Raw genomic sequence first — 21,080 nt, 5'->3', positions numbered from 1 at the left:
TGTCATTTCACATTTTACTATTCACAGGAGAGAAATGTGTCTCAACAGAAAGAATAACAACTAAAACGGTGCGTTTCTATGTTCAAAGTGTGGTGACGCAAAACTGAAAACCCGAACTCCTAAACCCTGCGAAGCCACGAGCCATGGTTGGTGGTGAGAGAGAGTGCGTGTTCATTTCATAGAAGAAGAAGAAGAAGGAATGGGAATATTCGAACCTTTTAGAGCCATTGGATGCATAACAAGCGGTGTCCCTGTTTCAGTTCAGAGACTCGGCACCGAAACTTTCGTCACTGTCAGCGTTGGAAAGGCCTTTCAGATTTTCAACGTAATTTCATTTTCTTATATTCTTTTGTTTTCCTCTTTTTGTTTCATTGAATTGTTTGAATATCAATCTAATTTTCTTTTAATTTCTAATTTTCTCTGTGCAGTGTGCGAAGCTCAATTTGGTTATAGTTGGTAATAACTATCACCACTGCACTGCACTATTTTTTTCTTGGGGGGGGGGGGTTTAATTCTTTTAGCTCGTTAGTTTTCGTTTTGTTTGAACTTTCTTATTTAATTGAAATGCAAAAAAAAATGACATTTTGCATGAAGGTCCTCAACTGCCGAAGAAGATTACTGCACTTGCATCCTTCAAAGAATACACTTTTGTTGCATATGGGCACGACATTGCAGTATTCAAGCGTGCGCATCAGGTAAATGCTATTCTGAGTGTTTTTCTTTGCTCCTTTGAGGAAAGTTGAGGAAATTTTGAAAATTTTTGTATGTTTGTGCATGTTGTTTTATAATTAGTTTAATTGAATTATTATTACCATTCTAAGGTTGCAACTTGGAGCAAGCATAGTGAAAAAAGTCAAGTTGCTACTGTTGTTTGGAGACCATGTTATCAGTGTTGATATTCGTGGCAACATGTTCTTGTGGGAATTTAAGGGAGTTATGGATCAGAACCCTTCCCCATTTGGGCACATTTTGCTTGATCAGAGTTTTAGCCCCAGCTGTATAATGCATCCTGATACTTACCTAAATAAGGTAATCATGTCTTTCTTCTTATTCCAAAGATTAAATAGACATTGTAGGCTTTAATTTTCAGTTGAGAATGAATAGGGCAATAGGCTTTACTGGGGCTGCAATTGTAGTCACAGGCTAATTAAGGAGTTAAGTGAAAGTGACATTTAGAGTTAAGACTTCCTTTATGATTGAGAAATATGCAATAGGTTCTCGTTGGGAGCGAGCAAGGTCCTATGCAGCTTTGGAACATTAGCACAAAGAAAAAGATATTTGAGTTTAAGGGATGGGATTCACCGATCACCTGTTGTGTTTCCTTCCCTGCTTTAGATGTCGTTGCAGTTGGGTGTGCAGATGGAAGCATTCATGTTCATAACATTCGTTATGATGAAGAATTGGTTACATTTACACATTCTACACGAGGTTCTGTCACTGCGTTATCTTTCTGCACTGGTAAGTGTGTGATATTTTGCATAATAAATCAAATATGGAGCTGCCTCTATTCTTCAGGCTTTTAGTGCCTTTTGGTGTTTTGTGTTGATTTTGTTGGTGGATTATTTTATCTGGCTTAGATGGGCAACCCCTTCTAGCCTCTGGAGGTTCATCAGGTGTCATAAGCGTATGGAATCTGGAAAAGAAAAGGCTCCAGTCAGTTGTAAGAGAGGCTCATGATAGTGTGATCACATCACTACATTTTTTTGCAAATGAGCCAGTGCTTATGAGTTCTTCAGCAGATAATTCTATTAAGGTGACATTTTTTCTTTTTGGAAGATACATACATGTTTGCATCATGCATATATAAATTTTCATTGAAATATGTTGCTTTATTTATTTATTTATTTTATGCTTGCTCAGATGTGGATTTTCGATACGACTGATGGCGACCCTCGTCTTTTGCGCTTTCGAAGAGGCCATAGTGCTCCTCCCCTTTGCATAAAGTAATGATTATTTTCCAGGTGTTAGTTTATTTGGGGAATTTTTTATCAACTTTGTTGTGAATGTTCTCTATCATTGTTAATATTAAATATTCTGAAGCAATTTTTTTGACATATGCTGCTCCTTTATTTGTTCTCTATTCCTTGAACGGACGTTAATCTTTTTGCACTTGGGTTAGAAAGTAATGATGGAACTTCTAGTTTTTCTTCTGATGGAGGACATCTTTATATTCTTTGTGATTGTCATGTGTGTGGAACAAGATTGTTTGACCTCTCTACATGATGTGCGGCCAATGGATTCTTATGTGTAGTCAACTTGCTTCCTCCTTTTACGTTTTAGCCACGTTAATTCTTCTTCCATTCTATCATATGATAATGCTTTTAATTTTTGCACTTCTAATTTGGCATGTCTCATGACCTACGGCACACCTGCAAATTACATATGGCAGGTTTTATGCAAATGGAAGACATATTCTCTCTGCTGGTCAGGATCGTGCATTTCGGCTTTTCTCTGTAGTTCAGGTTGGTGCCACTATTATCTACAATCAATGGTCCAACAAAAGCTAGTCGTTCATTAATGCCTAACAAAATAACATCCCCTCAAAAAAAAAAAAAAAAAAAAAAAGATAAAAAAGAAAGAAAGAAAGAAAGAAAAGGAATTTTGCATTTTCTCCCTGCAAGCGTTGTTAGCGTGTATATTTTCTTTTCCTTTCTATATTTGGCATTTTCTGTGTATTAATTTCATCAATTGGTTTCCCCATATATAACATGTTTATGGTGTTTGCAATGCGTTTCTTTGATAGGATCAACAAAGTAGAGAGCTTTCTCAGCACAATGTTTCTAGACGAGCCAAGAAACTTAAAGTAAAGGTATGGTTGGTGTTTCATGCTTTCCTTATTGTTGCTTAGTAGAGCTTGTGAAAGCATTGCTTTTGCTTTAATATTCCTCTGTAAATTCGTAATATTTTGTTTAGAGACTTAGTATGATAATTACAAAGATATATAAATGTGTGTTTTACTAGTGAAAACATCTTATGACCTCGGATACCTAAATTTGGATTTTGGTATTCTTAATCTGGCTTATTTTTATTTTTATGTTGTGATTATGCTTTCTAGTTCTTAAAGCATTCAGTTCAATAGTCATGATTAGGTCGGAAACTATATGATATTAATTGTGAGTCATAGGTGTTTGTGCTTCCTGTTTTGAATAGATTTTTCATCCCTCATTTCGTGTATGTGTTTATACAGGAAGAAGAAATAAAGTTGAAGCCCGTGATTGCATTTGATTGTGGTGGGTTATTTCTCTGCTACTATTCATTCAGTTCTAATTTTGCTGAAGAAATGGAATTGAAACTGATGTATATTAATGTAGAATCTGAATTACAGTGGGGAATCCAGCCTTAAAGGCTTGTGTATAAGTATATAAATTGAAAGTAAATAAAAAGATAGCCTAGTCATATAGATCTACGACCACCAAGCTCCTTAAAATCAAAATCTCTATGATTGAATTTTGCTGGTTTACACTTGGTGTATTATATTATAATCTGCTGCTATCTGTTTCAAATCCTCTTATTTCTTATACAAACTTCAGCTGAAATTCGAGAACGTGATTGGTGCAACGTAGTTACTTGTCATATGGATACTGCTCAGGCATATGTGTGGAGACTTCAAAATTTTGTTCTTGGTGAACATATATTGAATCCCTGCCCAGAAAATCCAACACCTGTAAAGGTTAGGATCTCACTTTATTCATTATCTCTAGGATTTTCTATGTAGTGCATTAAGGGCACTTAGTGAGAAATTGGACAAAGAAAACAATCAATGAAAAGTAAAATGCCTAGTTAATTGAGAACTTGAGCATTATTTTTCATTTTTTCTTTGAATATTTTCCACTTCTGATTATTTAAAAAGTGTCTTTAGATCACTTCTTGGGGAGAAAAACTGTATAATTTAACCTTTTGACTAACAATGATTCTGATTGACTACTATCATATGTCAACAGGCTTGCGCCATCAGTGCATGTGGCAATTTCGCCATCCTAGGGACAGCAGGTGGTTGGATTGAAAGGTTTAACCTACAATCTGGACTACCTCGGGGTGCTTACATTGACATGTCAGAATCACTAAGGTGTGCTCATGACAGTGAAGTGGTTGGAGTCGCATGTGACTCAACTAACACTCTCATGATAAGTGCAGGATATCAAGGAGATATAAAGGTTCATATTTCTTATCTGGAAGCAGCTGTAATTGGCACCCGTTGAAGTTAACAAACAATGCACAATCACTTAGTTTAATATTGTGACATTAGACTGGAAATCCTCATTTATAATGTCTCTGCAGGTTTGAGATTTCAAAGAACGTGAACTTAAATCCAGATGGGAGATTGGTTCTTCTGTTATTAAGATTGTTTATCATCGTTATAACGGTAAATTGAGTTCTTACTACATTCCATATCCCCCCATATGTTCGTGTAAATTGTTTATCATCATAATATTTTTTTTAATCTTTTATCTTCTGTTTTTAAAGAGAAAAAAAATTTAGAAGAGACTGGAAGAAATTTCTGCCTTATAATTCATACTGTTGGATCTATGTGATTTGAACTGTTTTAATGATTTTTGTAGCTCTCCTGGCTACGGTAGCAAATGATTTAGCAATCAGATTGTTTGATGTTGTGGCTCTTAGATTAGTTCGTAAGTTTGATGGTCACACTGATCGTATAACAGACTTGTGCTTCAGTGAGGATGGGAAGTGGCTTTTGTCATCTAGTATGGATGGAAGTCTTAGAATTTGGGATGTGATCTTAGCAAGACAGATAGATGCAATTCAAATTAATGTGCCTATTACAGCATTATCTCTTTCCCCAAACATGGATATATTAGCAACTGCTCATGTTGATCAAAATGGGCTTTACCTGTGGTGAGTTTCTTAATTCATTCCTCATGGGTAATAACCACTTTGTGGAGAACTTTTTACGCTTCCCATAATGTTTCACACACACAATGTTCGTAATTTCCGAGATTAATAACTCTGAATGGGAAAAGTTGATGTTAGGGCTTAAGTGACATTAATTTCTGAAATAAAATTCCTGAATGGGAAGAGTTGATGTGATTATTTAAAGGGTTTATCTAACTTGTGTCCTAAGGGCACATGTTAAGATGATAAATTAAGAGAATTTTTCTTGAAAACACACAAAATTTAAGTTTTCAATGCATTTGTTTTTCATTTATTAAGTGAAAACATTTAAAGCATTCTATTAATAGTAGTCTTATCATGTGCCCTTATGACACATGTTAGCTAAACCTTTATTTAAATGATAATGACATCAAATGGAAAAAAAGTGTTCTACTTAATTAGGAACCCTCTTTTATGCTGACACTTTTTATCAGGGTAAACCAAACAATGTTCTCTAGTACTTCAACTGTTGATTCATATGCAAGTGGGAAAGAGGTGGTGAGTGTCAAGTTGCCATCTATATCTTCCACAGAACATTCTCAAGTTGAGCAGTTGGATGAGGTGGTGAATGCTTCTCAACCTAAAGATGCTCCACATGTTCCAAGTCAAGTTAATCAAATACCTGATTTGGTCACACTCTCACTGCTGCCAAAGAGCCAGTGGCAAAGCTTGATTAATTTAGACATTATAAAGGTATGCACTTACTTCTCAGCAACATTCTTCTCAGTTCTCATGCTATGGACATTTTTGTGAAACCTATTTTCCTTCATTTTCATTTATATTTTGCTCAAGTGACTCATATTTCTCCTGATTGTTGTATAACAAACTCTTAATTCCAGATACGCAATAAACCTATTGAGCCTCCAAAGAAACCCGAAAAAGCCCCATTTTTCTTGCCTTCAGTTCCATCTCTATCTGGAGAAATATTGTTTGAGCCTGGTAAGTTATCAGTTGAAGAGAGGGATGGTAAACAAATGAAAAAGACAAGATTAGATTCGACGTCATCCCGTTTTCTGCATCTTCTTCAATCCTCAAACGTTTCAGATAACTGTAAGAACCCAACTATTTTGTTCTTGTATAAATATCATATGTTTATTTCACCGGCAATTAATTCAATAGTGTTCATTCTCTTGAAAGTGCCTTGTAAGTACATCATAACTTTCTTGATTTTCCATGTTGCAGATGGCGCATTCACTGATTATATCAAAGGATTATCTCCGTCAACTCTGGATATGGAACTTCGAATGCTTCAGATAATTGACGACAATGATGATGAACAAGGTGAGAATAGACCGGAGTTAGTATCGATTAAACAGCTTATGGATTATTTCATCCATGAGCTCTCCTGCAGAAATAATTTCGAGTTCCTACAAGCTGTCATCAGGTTATTTTTGAAGGTCAGAGACTTCCTTTTTCATTGTTGGGTGGTTTTGACTGTTCATAGACACATGTTCAATAAATGAGAAATATTTGTTTTTCTGATTGTATGTTTACAATTTCTGTACCACGCTTCCTGTTGCCAGATACATGGTGACTGGTGAGACAATTCGGCAGCATTCACACTTACAAGAAAAGGCTCGGAAGCTTCTTGATGTTCAGTGCAATGTGTGGCAGAGGGTAGATAAAATGTTTCAAAGTGTAAGATGTGTGGTTGGCTTTCTTAGTAATTCCCATATTTAGTATTGACAAAGCCCTCAATTTTGAAACTTCAATTAACGGCCATTGAGTAATATAGACAAGATGAAAGCAAATTGGTCAAATCCGGTGGATGAGGTTTATACCAAGGAATTATAGTTTTGCATACTAGGCTCCATAGTCCATACACGAGCATTGAGAAAATTTTGAAACAAGATTTTGTATCAGTAAAATTGCAACTTATTGATTCCATGAGTGATTTATTCAATAGAAATTTTACAGCTTTAATGTTCAATTTTTTCTTCCCCCATACCATATTTCTTTACAGCCAAAGGGGTAATATAGTTAATGAAGTTGTTTCTTTACATGATTATTATACAGTTTCCATTGAGCTTTTGCCAGGATCAAGCATTACATGACTCCTATATTCTGCAAGTGCCCATATGGGAAATATGTTTCTATATCCTGAGTAATTGATGGTACAATTCTTGTTGAACACTCCTCGTATTTCCTGCAATTTAACAAGGTACAACAATTAGGCACTCTAACCCCATCTAGGGTCTAATTCATGCAAATTCATGGTGTAAGCAGTTTTAACACACTAACCTTTTTTCCCCCTCCAAATTCCCACCTCAAATTTTATTTTAATGAGCAAGATGAAAAGTGTAATTTTAGTGGATGACAATTTGATTCTTATTCTTATCTCTCTCACACACACATATGGGTAATGTTATGGTGAATTTATGAAGTTGGGTTTAGAGTGAAGATTTTTTTTTTCGATAGAAGAAAAAAACAACATTATGCGTAATGAACATTTCTCTAAAAAAAGTAGTTAGTCTTTACTTTTCATCCGATTTTATTATTGATCAAAGAAATTCCCTAAGTATATGGTTGGTACTTGTTACCTGTTGAGGGAACTCCCCGTTTCCCATTTGTGAATTAATCAAAAGCTTAGCCGCACGATGCAGTGGGGATGGATCTCTCTGAGCCTAAACCATAGATTTCATTCATCTTAATATTAGTTTTCCAAATAGTTAAGATAGGTTCTACTAGGGGTGGGCAAAAAAATCCAAATTTTGGATTTTAATCCAAATCCAAACCAAACCATTTAAAAAAAACCAGTTTTAAACCAAAAAAAATCCAAACCAAATTATATTTATTTTATAATTTGGTTTTTGATCCAATCCATTTAAATGGTTTTAAATCCGGATCCAGATCCAGATCTAAATTAAGATCCAAATCTTAAAAAACTAATTTGATTGAATTTAATTGACAAAAAGATTAGTACGTAAAATATTTCTCAATGAATATATTTAATCATGACTTTATATTATTGTACCTGTTTTCATTAGAGTTTTATAGCTTAATTATTTTGTATTCAATCTCTTATATCTATAACCATACAAATATATTACTTGATACCAGTACTGAAGATATTATCAAGCAATGTTGATAAAGACATGATTTAAAATCTCCCAAATTGGATTTACGAGCAACCTCGTTGATCACAATCTCTTGGTTATTTCTTTCGCGTTAAAATTTCCTACAAATATAAGCATCATGTCGCATAATTGGTGCGGTACATATCTAAATGCAAAATCTCATGCCATTGATTTAATATAATATATTAAATAAATAACTATTTTAAGTATATACTAAAATTAGTCATCAAGATAGAATATAATATTAGAATATAAAATATATATTAATAATGAATTAAATTACACACACATATATATAGATTTTTTTGTGGTATTCTTTTGATGTCTTGAGAATGATTAAATGTTATATAGATTAGTTATTGTCATTAGATTTATATAGAACCAAATTCTAGTTGTAAACTTGTAATGAACCTACACACTTTAAAATGACTTTAGTATTAATTTTACTTTTAAAAAAATTATGGTTTGAAAATTAAATTTCTAAAAACTGGTTTCAAAAGTCGATTTTTTGTTAAAATATCTGGTTTGAAAATTGGATTTTTAAAAACTAGTTTTAAAATTGGATTTTTGGGTGAAGAAACTGGTTTTAAAACTGGATTTTAAAAAATCTGGTTTTAAAGCTGGATTTCATATAAAAAAAACTAGATTTTAGATTTGAATTAAAAAAAACCAGATTTTAGATATGGATTTAAAAAAAAATGGATTTAAAACCAGTTTTATATGTAAAACTGGATTAAAAACCGGTTTATAAGTAAAACCGTATTTAAATTATAAAACCGGTTTAAAATTGGTTTTTATTTTTTCAAACCGGTTTAAAACTGGTTTCTCTCTTCAATCCAGTTCTGGTTTAGTTTTATGAACCATAAAACTGGTTCTGAAATGGATCCAGTTTGGATTTACAAAAATCCAAACCATGCCCACCCCTAGGTTCTACACATTGTACTCAATTTATATTTGCCATAGTATACCTGTCCAGCTTCAATAAGTGCCAACATAGCCCAAGCAGTGTTCACTAGATGGGACTTGTTTCCTTCCAAATTTGTGTATACCTGTGCACATTTTTGTTCTATTTATTTGGTGACAAGAAAAAAGAAAAGCTATGCTTAGATTAGTGCAACTATTCTAAAATAATGCAACTTCCTCCGGTTGAAAATAATTGTCGTTTTCACCTTTTGTGTTTATTGAAAAATTAATGTATCTAGACGATAGCTATCGGTTCTTCATTGAGTTATATGAACTCTTTTTATTCCCCTCATGTATTGAACTGACTTGAGCAATTGGATCTCATACTCCATTCAATGGTGGAAGGAGATAAATCAACTTGATATACACAAGGGGGGAAAATATAGTTTCTTATTAAAGCACAAAGTCATTAGGTGTAAGGTTGATAAAACCTTTTGTTGGCATGAGAGATAGCTCTCTCCCCAGCCACCAGAAGTTAGCTGTTTGGAAAGCAAAAAATCACATGCTCTTCTAATGCTGTGGCTATCTTGGTAGGTCTTGCCTGCATCTATCAGTCCCTTAATTCCAAACCATGTGCCATAGGTAAAGCAAATTCCCCATGATCCATACCTGGTAAAATTCAAATATTAATACCTTTTGACTTTAAGATAATCATTTACTCAGAAAGTTCACTTTTAAGATAATCATTGTTATAAAAACTAAAAAAAAAAAAACTACAAAATAAATTATCGAGAGTTCTGCCTAATTTTCCTTGTCTGTTGTTCTTTATGTTGTCTTATTTCAGCTAAACTTTTTTAATTTGGATCTTCTAAAGTGAGAAAGTTAGTAAAGTAGAGAATTAATCACCAATGATTTTGTAACTTTTATGAAATGTGTGTCCACTATCTTAATTTAAGAGCGATGAACTTCTTACCTGACAACTGTATCAATTTCCTCACTTTAGAGGATCTTGATCCAAATTTTTTAGGATTGGCTTGGTAAATTTTTTTTAGAGAAGTATTTATGTTTCCTTTTGTATTTTGTGAATAAAAAAATCGAAAAAAGAATATTTAAATGACATTTCTCAATTAGTTTGCATTGGGTGTGATATGAACAAAATGAAGTGAGTTTGTTGGTAAATAAGAAAATAATAAAAAAAGATTGCAAACCATGAACCATCCGGTAACTGTATGCTTTGAATATAGTTTGCTGCTTTGGCAATGCAAGTTTCTATTTCCATCTTTCTGTGTTTTGGATATTCTTGTCTGAATAAAGCAAGAGCTTGAATTGCTGCTGATGTGCATTCCACATATCTATAAAGTGATGACATTTAAAAGGAAGAACTCACTTATCATTAATCTAAAGAACAAGTAATTATGCAATTAATGTAATGCATAGCACATACTGATAGTCAATCATGATGTCTGCAAATGTTTCAACTGGATTCAATGCCTGTGACAGAAGCAACCAAATGAGTTTAAAAAATGAAGGTTCCTAATCCTTTTTGAAGAGAGTAGAAGTTACCTCTAGCCATTCATATGATCTTGTGAGCTCATAGGATGCGAACCCGCCATTAATATTCTGTAATAAAATTGAAGAGTAAATTGATTGAGTCATGATCATGGCGTCATGATGTAAAATAATGGTATGCACTACATCACATGTAAAATATGTTTTGTGAAGAGTATATCTACGTAGTTGAATTGTAAATTGTTCGCGCATATTAGTGCATGACATGTTATTTAATTGGTAAATTTATAAGATTATGATTTAAAATTCTAAATTTGAATTTTTTTTATAATTGAGTAAATATTCTTTTCGTTCTCTCTTATTTATCGTTATTACTTTTTCGTACAAATAAATGCTGATTAAATAATGTAGTAAAAGGTAATAAATTTAAAAATTTGTAATCAATAAAATTACTAATATAGGACAAAGATTATTTATTTATTTTAAAAATTTAATGTTTATTCTGTTTTCTTCTCCAAATTGCTAAGTCACTAAAAGTAACACTACTAGCCTATAGTCTCTTAGATTTTTCAATTGAAATATGTCTGAGCTGGATCATGAATCAGCTAGTGATGCATGAATTCCTTTTCTATTTTTGTCATTTTGGACCATGGTTTCTGTTTTTGGAACTAAGAGATTTCAAGATATATATGCATTATAATTAGTGTGGTACCTGCATGGATAAAATGAGATTAGCAGCGTCAAACAATCTGTGTGTTTCTATTGCTTCTCCTACAGTCTCATATGGCAACTTTGATAACAAAATGGAAGTCTGCAATCAATGTAGACAGCTCAAACATCATAATTAATCAGTGCCGACGTAACTTGCTTCATTTAAGAACTTTTTCAAATTTATTAACTTAGCTTAGAATTTGTTTAAATGTTCAACTGTTATCTAATCTATTTTGATTAGTATATCAATAAAACATCATTTAAATTTTATGTGTTTTACTTAAATGAATCTAAATTAAATAAATGATGTAACTCCTAAGTTGAGGTCTTAATGAATGAGTAAATTAATTTATTTATGACCTTCAAGCCTTCAGCAGTGCAATCTGATACAGGCCAACCATTATCAGCGGTTGAGAAAGGCCAACCACCTTTCGAAATGTGGCGAAACCACCGGCTGGGGTCGCCGGAGCTGTTCCTTGTAACCTTCAAAACCAAACCATGTTTAACCAAATTTCACACTCTATTTAATTTAACTATTAATTTTAACTTCTTCTTCCGTAACTTTATTGTACCTGTGAGCATTTTATGAAATTGTTTGCCTTCTTAAGCATTGAACAACATTCTTCATCAAGGTTTGTAGCCAAGATTGCTTGAATAGAAAAAGCAACATCCCAAAGTTGAGAACCATTATATCCCTGACATGCATGGAACTATCATAAGAATTTGCACTAAAATGAAGTTAATTAATACTCAAGTGTTTGTCAAAATTTGGGAGAAAAAATAAAAATAAAAATCATGAGGATCCATTCTCCTATATAATAGATCCCCTCAATTTTTTTTCCACAAAATAAAGTGTGATCTCTTACTGTTAACACTGATAAAATATTTATACCAATTTTTTTATAATTATTTTAGATTTTAGATATCACGACTTGTGCAAAATAATAAATAAAACAAAAACTCTTATCGTTTAGTTAAAAGGATTTAGGGCTTGTTTGAGAAGTTTTAAAAATAATTTTTTTGAGTTTTTGACTTATAAAAAGTAATAGTATTAATGTCTGGTGTAATTTTCAAAATCAAATTATGATTTTTTAAGAAGTTATTTAAAAACTTATAGAGAAGTTAAAAAAATGACTTTTTTCATAATTCTACTACTTTTTACCACATTTTTATAAAATAAGTACTTTTAAAACAAAAAATCTAAACATAAAATAACTTATTTATAAACTATTTTTAATATAATTATTTATTATTTAAAATATTTTTTCAAAAAAGTTTAAATAAACTACTTACCCAAACTAAGCCTTATCTTATATCTTGTAAACCCTAAAGACACATTTTGAAAGTACAATGATACAAATTTTTTAAGTTTTCAATGTATTCAATGCATTGAAAATGTTAAAAAATTTATTGTTTCAATAATTTTCAGTAAATTATTTTTATAGTATTCTTAAAATATAATATAGGGTACATATTAATAGAATCTTTTTTTAACATTAATAGCAAAATTGAACTATTTGTATGGTTAATATTCACTGTTGCAGTGTAAACTTAACTAAAGAGCATATTGTTAAAAGAAATTAAATATGTTATTTGATTAGAGAAAATAATAAATATATCTCTAATTTTTTATTTTAAAAATAAATAAATTATTAAATAATTAAAAATATAAAAATTTTGTTTTAAATATGAGATATCTAAATTTTTTTAAAAAATCTATTTGTCTTTATATATATTAGATAAAAAAATTTAAATTTCTCATATTTTAGAAAATAAAAAACATTTTTATATTTTTAATTAATAAAAAATTTACGTATTTTTAAATAATAAAATTGAACATTTATTTATCTTTTTCTCTTGTAACTAATGTAGGACCTGCATTTTCATTCCATCCTCAGCCAGCCAGAGATAGTCTTTGACTCTTGAAATGTGACACTTGTATGCCTCGGAATTTGGATCCTCCAACCAACAACAAACCATGTTTAATACCTGCGTCTCAGTATCATGTGACCAAATAGCATGTGACCAATTCGTTTCACATTTTTTATGTTAGAGAATCATTAGAATCAATTTAGATCAATTAGCATCGTCTATATTTATATAGCATATCTGTACATTAATTGTAGGATTCTATGTCTTTATTACTTTGATTCATTTAGCACCTATAAATACTCCTTGTATATTGTACCTGACAGACAACTCAATAATACACTTTTCACATCATTTTCTTAGTCTCTTGTTTCTATCATGGTATCAAGAGCTTAGGTCTTTTTTTTCAATGAATATTAGTTCATAGCCCCTTTGTTTTTTCCTTGTCGGCAGTGTTCTTTGGCCTCCTATTTCGTTCTCTTTTTGACGCTTTGGTTCGTCACCCCCATAACCCTCTTGTTCGTCTTGTCGCCGTGATTCCAACGCAACCATAACCGTCGCCATCCGCCGCCGGACGCGCCGCCACGCGCCGCCGAAAGACGCTGCCACGACCAGCTTGATCTTCCTTCCAGATTCCACCCGTGCCTCTTTGCTCGATATTTTCGAGCTGTTTCCGACGCTTTGGTTCGTCACCTCCTGTATCATCGTATTCTTCTCTCCGTCAGCTTTCTAACGCCGCCAAGATCGCCGCCAACGAGCACCGCACGCGACTCCACGCGCCGTCAGAACATTGCTGTCCACCACCATTCTTTCTCATCCAGAGGCTTCAGCAGCCGTTGGATCTTCGTGCAGATCGGACGTTCCTGGAGCGTCCACGTGTCACACGGTAAGCTGGTTGGCAACCCTGACCCGCGACGACCCGACCCGACCCGCCCTTTGACCCGCGTGCCACCTGTGCGCCAACGTGCCTCCTTCTGCCTATCCGGTGCTGCCACGTGTCGTCTCTTGCTGACGTGGCACTGACGCATCGCTGACGTGGCACTGACGCATTGCTGACGTGTCGCTGACGTGGCTGCCAAGTGGACCCTCCCTAAGGTTTTTTGGTGAGCTCTTTCCGATTCTGCGCTCTGTTTTCTCGTTTTCTGCCCCGAATTTGCAGTTTTCTTCTTCCTTTGCTATTTCTTCTATTACTATGGACAAACCGGATGTCTTTCAGCCTATCCCTGTTATTCTTAATGGCTCCAACTATGCACATTGGGTTGAAGCCATGCGAGGATTTCTTAAAGGGAGAAAATTATGGCGATATGTAACTGGTGATATTACTTGTCCTATTAAGCCAACTGTCTCCAAAGATGGTGCCTCTAAATCCAAGGAGGATGTTGAGAAGGAGAAGGACTATGCAGAAAAATTGGAAGAATGGGATAGTAAAAATCATCAGATTATCACTTGGTTCCGCAACACCTCTACTCCGGGCATTCACTTACAGTTTGGGCGTTTTGAAACTGCTAAAGAGGTATGGGATCATTTGGCGAAACGTTACACTATCTCTGATCTCTCTCATCAGTATCAACTGCTTAAGGAACTTCATAGCCTTAAGCAAGAACGTGGCCAAGCAGTTTTTGATTTTCTTGCTCAAATGGAGATTATTTGGGATCAGTTGACCTCCTGTGAGCCTGTTCTTAAAGATCCCGCTGATGCTAAGGCATATGAGGATTATCGGAACCGGACACGTCTCATCCAATTTCTGATGGCACTTACTGATGACTATGAGCCGGTCAGGGCTTCTCTTCTTCATCAGAATCCCTTGCCTAGTCTTGAAGATGCTCTTCCTCGTCTTAAGTCTGAAGAAACGCGCTTGGGATTGCTTCGTTCTAAAAGTGAAACTGTCTTTGCTGCCACCGACAAAAAGGGAAAAATCTGTCGCAATTGTAATCGGCCTGGGCATTCCTTCTCCGACTGTCCTTCTATTGAATGTCGTAAGTGCAAACAAAAAGGCCACATTGGCTCCAACTGCCCGAAACTGTTCTGCCATTATTGTAAGCTGTCGGGTCACTTGATTGCTACCTGTCCTACTCGACCACCTCGCTCAGATCAGAACAAGTATCAACCTCGTCCCAACAACTCTTCGCATGTGCCTGTCTCTTCTGCTGCTGCTGCTACTGAGTCCACCTCTTCCACTTCTCTTAACACACCTTCTGTCTCTCCATCAGATATTGAAACCCTTCTTCGGCAACTTCTCTCTTTTTCTGGTAATACCCCTGCTACTCTTTCCACCCCTCCAGGTAATTCTAAGTGGTATTTTGATTCTGGTTGTTTCAATCATATGTCTCCTTTGCGTCATCTTTTTTCGTCGTTGTCTCCCACTACAAATGCACCTTCTGTTAACACTGCTAATGGTTCCCTCTTGCATGCAACACATCATGGGGTTATTTCACAGTCCAATATTCATCTTTCTGATGCTTATTTTATTCCAAAATTGAATTTTAATCTTATCTCTGTCGGTCAGCTTGTTGAACTTGGTTTTGATGTCATTTTTTCAAATTCTGGATGTCGTGTGCAGGATCGTCGGACGGGAAAGATCATCGGGACTGGATGTAAGGTTGGACGCTTATTTGAGCTCGAGAACCTTCATGTTCCCTCTACCAATCTCTGTGCTGCTTCCTCTCCATCTACTCTTCACTTGTGGCACCGACGTCTTGCCCATAGCTCCTTAGGCAAATTACGTCCTCTTATATCTACGGGTGTTTTAGGTCAAGTTCAAAATGAGTCTTTAGATTGCATTTCTTGTCGCACTGCAAAACAACCTACCCTATCCTTTAATAATAATTCCTCTATTGCATGCTCTCCTTTTGATCTTATTCATTCTGATGTTTGGGGACCCGCTCCCACCGCTTCTATGGGAGGGGCTCGATATTTTGTCCTCTTTATTGATGATTATTCCCGTTTTACTTGGGTCTATTTGATGACTAATCGTTGTGAGTTGCCTCAGATTTATATTAACTTTGCCACTATGGTTCGAACTCAGTTTTCAAAGGTCATTAAAATTTTCAGACGTGATAATGCTATGGAATATCGTGACTCCAAACTTTTAAATTTTCTCACTGAACAAGGTACTTTGTCCGAATTTTCTTGTCCTGGTACCTCTCAACAAAATGGCAGAGCTGAGCGTAAACACCGTCATATTCTTGACTCTGTCCGTGCGATGCTTATTTCCTCTTCCTGTCCTGAGCGTGCTTGGGGTGAAGCTGTCCTCACTGCTGTTCATGCTATCAATAGACTCCCTTCTTCTGTTCTTGGTAACACTACTCCCTTTGAGCGTCTTTATCGTACTTCTCCTGATTACAGTTCTCTCCGTGTTTTTGGTTGTGTCTGTTTTGTCCTTCTTCAGCCTCATGAACATAATAAGCTTGAACCTCGGGCTCGCATGTGTTGTTTTCTTGGGTATGCTTCTGAACATAAGGGTTATCGTTGTTGGGATCCTATCTCTCGCCGTATTCGTATATCTCGTCATGTTGTCTTCTGGGAACATCACATGTTCTCTAGTTTTTCCTCTTTTGAGTCCATTCCTTCTACTCCATCACCGTTTTTTACTAACCCAAATGTTGATCTCTTTCCTAGTGATGATACTACAGGGTCTACCCCAAGTCCACCACTCGAGGCTCCTGATCCTTCACCTTCTCCATCTCCCGATGATTCCAGTCCGAACGGCGATCCCACTCCTAGCGTCATGCCTCCTCCTCCCACTCGCTCTTCTAGGGTAAGGAATCCCCCTCCTCATCTTCTTGATTATCATTGCTTTTCTACTATTCTTCATCAACATGAACCTAAGTCATTCAGAGAAGCCTCCACAAATCCAAATTGGCAACAAGCAATGCAGGAAGAAATACAGGCACTTGAAAAAGCACACACTTGGGATTTGGTTGATCCTCCTTCTGATCAGGAAGTTGTGGGCAGTAGATGGGTATACAAGATCAAGACTCGCTCTGATGGCTTTATTGACCGTTATAAGGCACGATTGGTTGCTCAAGGTTGTACGCAAGAGTATGGTATTGATTATGAAGAGACTTTTGCTCCTGTTGCTCGCCTTACGTCTGTTAGAGCTCTCCTTGCCATTGCTGCGGTTAAAAGATGGTCTCTCAGTCAGATGGATGTGAAGAATGCATTTCTTAATGGGGATTTGAAACAGAGAGTCTATATGAAACCACCTCCAGGATATCCTTGTCCTTCCAGTAAGGTTTGTCTCCTTCGCAAGGCACTTTATGGACTTAAGCAAGCTCCTCGTGAATGGTTTGACAAGTTCAGCACTACCATATGCAGTCTTGGCTTTATTTCTAGTCCTCATGAGAATGCGCTTTTCATTCGTAAAAGCGACCGTGGAGTTGTTCTTCTACTTTTGTATGTTGATGACATGATCATTACTGGAGATGATGTTGATGGTATCTCTGATCTCAAGACCTCACTTCAGCGTACTTTTGAAATGAAGGATCTTGGTTCTCTCAGCTATTTTCTTGGTCTCGAGGTCATCTCCACAGATGATGGCATTTATCTCTCTCAGGCTAAGTATGCTTCAGATCTCCTTGCTCGCGCTGGGATTACAGATAGTCGCACCGAATCTACTCCTCTTGAGCCTAATGTTCGATTTACTCCTATGGATGGCACTGTTTTGGATAATCCGACACTTTATCGCCAGTTAGTTGGCGGTCTCGTCTACTTGACTGTCACCCGACCAGACATTGCCTATCCAGTTCATGTTCTCAGCCAGTTCTTGTCTGCTCCCCGTACTACTCACTATGCGGCAGTTCTTCGCATTCTTCGGTATGTCAAAGGCACTCTTTTTCATGGCCTTTATTTTTCTGCCCATTCCTCTTTGACCCTTCAGGCATACTCTGATGCTGATTGGGCTGGTGATCCCACTGATCGTCGTTCTACTACTGGTTATTGTTTGTTTCTTGGCGACGCTCTCATCTCTTGGCGTGCTAAGAAGCAAACGTTCACTGCTCGCTCAAGCACAGAAGCTGAGTACCGTGCCCTTGCTGACACCACTGCGGAGGTTATCTCGGTTCGTTGGCTTCTCGAAGATCTGGGTGCTCCTCAGTCGTCCCCCACTGATGTCTTTTGTGATAACCGCAGTGCTATTCAGATTGCCCATAATGATGTGTTTCATGAACGCACCAAACACATTGAGATTGATTGTCATTTTGTTCGGCAACGAATCCTTATTGATGCTGTTCGTCTCATTGCTGTTGGGACACTGGATCAGACTGCTGATATTTTCACGAAAGCTCATCACCCGACTCGCTTTCGGATTTTGTTATCCAAACTCAAGTTGGTATCATTAGCTCCCACTTGAGTTTGAGGGGGGATGTTAGAGAATCATTAGAATCAATTTAGATCAATTAGCATCGTCTATATTTATATAGCATATCTGTACATTAATTGTAGGATTCTATGTCTTTATTACTTTGATTCATTTAGCACCTATAAATACTCCTTGTATATTGTACCTGACAGACAACTCAATAATACACTTTTCACATCATTTTCTCAGTCTCTTGTTTCTATCATTTTATACATTAAATGAATTAAAAACATAAAAAAATGTTACTTTTAACTAATTCCTTATTTAAAAACTTTGAGTAAATAATAATAATAGAAAAATTAAATAATGGTAATAATAGCATTACCTTACTAACAGGACCAATGCATATGTAATTTGTGTTTTGATCCTCATAGTGTATATGTTGCATTACATGATTTAATGCTTTCTGCCTTAGTTTTGAGAAAGGCCAGTGCATGAGAAGAGGCTCCCCCATATTTTCATGAACACCAAAAATACCCCAAATTATTTCCTGCACCTTTGACCGTTGTCTATACATATCTTCCTGCAATAATAATAATAACAATAGTAAGTATACACTTTTCATTATAATAAGAATAAGAATAATACAAAAATTCTAAGACATTTTTTTTACGAAATGGGATGAAGAATTTAAAATGAGATGAAATGAAAACATACATAGCCAAAAAAGTAATTAACTAAAATGAATATAATAACATTATAATTAGTACCTTAGCACATAGATTTCTAGCTTGGGTCCAATCGATTAGATGATAAGGAAGGGTGTACAATTCTCTTCTGAGGGACAAAATAATCCCATTAATTGGACCCACAAATCTTCTACCATATAAATAAGACATGGGAAGATACACCATTCGAGTGTGACACCACATCCTTCCTGCAATTATTGTATCAAATTTATTTATTTATTTGTACGTTACATGCATACTTACATTACGTACCTTCTTTATTTATTATTTATTGTTATTATCAAATTCAAGAGCAGATGAACTTTTATGTTGAATTAAAAACGTAAATTAAAATTGCATACTTTTTGAATAGTTGAATTGATTGATCTGATAAAAATTTTCATGATCAATGAACTTATTCAGAGTCATAATATTAAACGACTTTAAGAGTTAAATAAAAAGTTTATTCAACTTAAATATATATATCAATTTTAAGTAGGTGAAATAATAATTAATATGTGATTTCAAACTTCTGTTTCAATATATAAAAAAATTATATAATTCTTCAACATTATTTTTGGACCTTTCAAAGCAATATATATTATTAAAATTTGAAAGGTACGGTAAATTTTAATTTTAATAAAAAAAAAACAAAAGTTTAAGTAGGTATCTATCTTCCTGCCGGAATTAGGGTCTAACTTTAATTTAGAATTTTAAGCATTTAAATTAGGGTTAAGTACGATTTTGGTTCCTAGCGTAGAGGTCGAAAATTTATTTCGTCTTCGGCCTTTTTTTGCTACAAAATAGTCCTAAAGATTTAACTTAGTTTTAAAATTGTCTTTCCGACAAAAATACCTCTCCCCTCTTCTTCCCCAAAATCAATCAGAAGCAGAGACACAAGCAAAAGCAGAATCAAAAGAAGACAAAAACAGAAAATAGAAGCAAAATCAATAACAATCAAATAACAACAACCAGAAGAACAACAATAACAATAATAACAATGGATAATGAAATCAGAACAACAACAAAAGCAGAAGCAAAAATAGGCAGAAGCAGAAGCAACCAGAAGCATCAATGCAACAACAACAATGGAATAAAAAGGAATAAACAGAAGCAATTAGAAGCATCAACAACAACAACAATAGAACAAATAGAAGCAAAACACCTTTTTTAAATCTGAAAAATTAAAGAAAAAAGAATAAAAAATTGAAACAGCACTGCAGGGAGATCTGCAAATCGCAAGGGAAAGGGCTGCGGCGGTGGTGGGGAAGAGGGGCTGCGGCAGCGAACTGCGAATCGCGAGGGGAGGAGAGCTGTGGTGGTAGTGGCAGATCGCGTGGAAAGGACTGCGACAGTGTTGGCGACGCCTCAAATTGTGACGAGAACGGCGATGTGGCGGTGGCGGGCTGCAAATCGCGACGAGGAGGGAGTTGTGGTGGTCGGCGGCACTGCGAATCGCGACGAGGACAGGGGTGTGGCGACGAGAACAACTCCATTCCTCTCTTCTCTTTCTCTCTCCCTCTGCTCTCCTCTCTCTTACTGATAGTGTGAATGTGTGCTGGGGAAGAAAGGAGCAGCAACGAAAAAGTAGCGGTGGCGGCGAGGAGATTCCCCACCTTCCCTTTCCTCTTCCCCTTCTTCTTTCTTGGAAACACCCCCAGAGCGCGACCTTCCCTTCTCTTTTTCTGTTTTTTTTTTAATATTCTTTTTAGTTAGAGGTAATTTGGTAATGAAAATAAAAAATTTAGTAAAAAAAAAAACGATTTTAAAATTAAGTTAAACATTTGGGACAATTTTATAGCGAAAATGAAATCAGTGACAAAATAAATTTTTGACCTCTATATTAGGAATCAAAATCGTACTTAACCTTTTAAACTATGCTTAACTTGTATTTTCTTAGGTCTCTATTTTTCAGAAATATAGAAAATATCCAAAAAGAAATCTTAAAACACACTATTTTTTACTTATTTTATATTTATATTTCTTAGTTTGTATATGTATTAATGTATGTTCTCTCCAACTACAAAATAAGATAGATATTCTATTAAAGTGATAAGCAGAAATTAAGGTCACATTTATTGGTAAGATCATTAC

The 21,080-nt window shown here is 35.2% G+C and overlaps 1 protein-coding gene and 1 pseudogene across 3 annotated transcripts in view; one reads left to right on the top strand and one right to left on the bottom strand.

Moving 5' to 3' along the window:
- Positions 1-79: 79 nt before the first annotated feature.
- On the top strand, positions 80-6,712 carry LOC112801998 (uncharacterized; annotated as a pseudogene).
- Positions 6,713-6,742: 30 nt separating this feature from the next.
- LOC112801996 (probable oxidosqualene cyclase) overlaps positions 6,743-21,080 on the bottom strand; it is a 30,939-nt gene continuing 16,601 nt past the window's right edge. Inside the window, exons 6-18 of one of the 3 annotated variants that reach the window (XM_025844966.3) lie at positions 19,029-19,195; positions 18,644-18,841; positions 12,966-13,079; positions 11,663-11,785; positions 11,451-11,573; positions 11,092-11,190; positions 10,434-10,490; positions 10,315-10,361; positions 10,079-10,222; positions 9,362-9,539; positions 8,936-9,016; positions 7,431-7,514; positions 6,743-7,036 (exon numbers count right to left, since the gene is read on the bottom strand). In XM_025844966.3, coding sequence (XP_025700751.1) covers positions 6,899-7,036; positions 7,431-7,514; positions 8,936-9,016; positions 9,362-9,539; positions 10,079-10,222; positions 10,315-10,361; positions 10,434-10,490; positions 11,092-11,190; positions 11,451-11,573; positions 11,663-11,785; positions 12,966-13,079; positions 18,644-18,841; positions 19,029-19,195 — 1,553 coding nt within the window. In that variant the 3' untranslated portion in view covers positions 6,743-6,898. The remainder of the gene's footprint in view (positions 7,037-7,430; positions 7,515-8,935; positions 9,017-9,361; positions 9,540-10,078; positions 10,223-10,314; positions 10,362-10,433; positions 10,491-11,091; positions 11,191-11,450; positions 11,574-11,662; positions 11,786-12,965; positions 13,080-18,643; positions 18,842-19,028; positions 19,196-21,080) is intronic. The other 2 variants (XM_072237466.1, XM_025844967.3) reach the window with 2 other exon arrangements.

Source organism: Arachis hypogaea, chromosome 5 (assembly GCF_003086295.3).
Source record: "Arachis hypogaea cultivar Tifrunner chromosome 5, arahy.Tifrunner.gnm2.J5K5, whole genome shotgun sequence".
Lineage (NCBI taxonomy): Eukaryota > Viridiplantae > Streptophyta > Magnoliopsida > Fabales > Fabaceae > Arachis > Arachis hypogaea.
The sequence above is the reverse complement of the archived record's forward strand: the minus strand, read 5'-3'. Positions and strand labels throughout refer to the sequence as shown.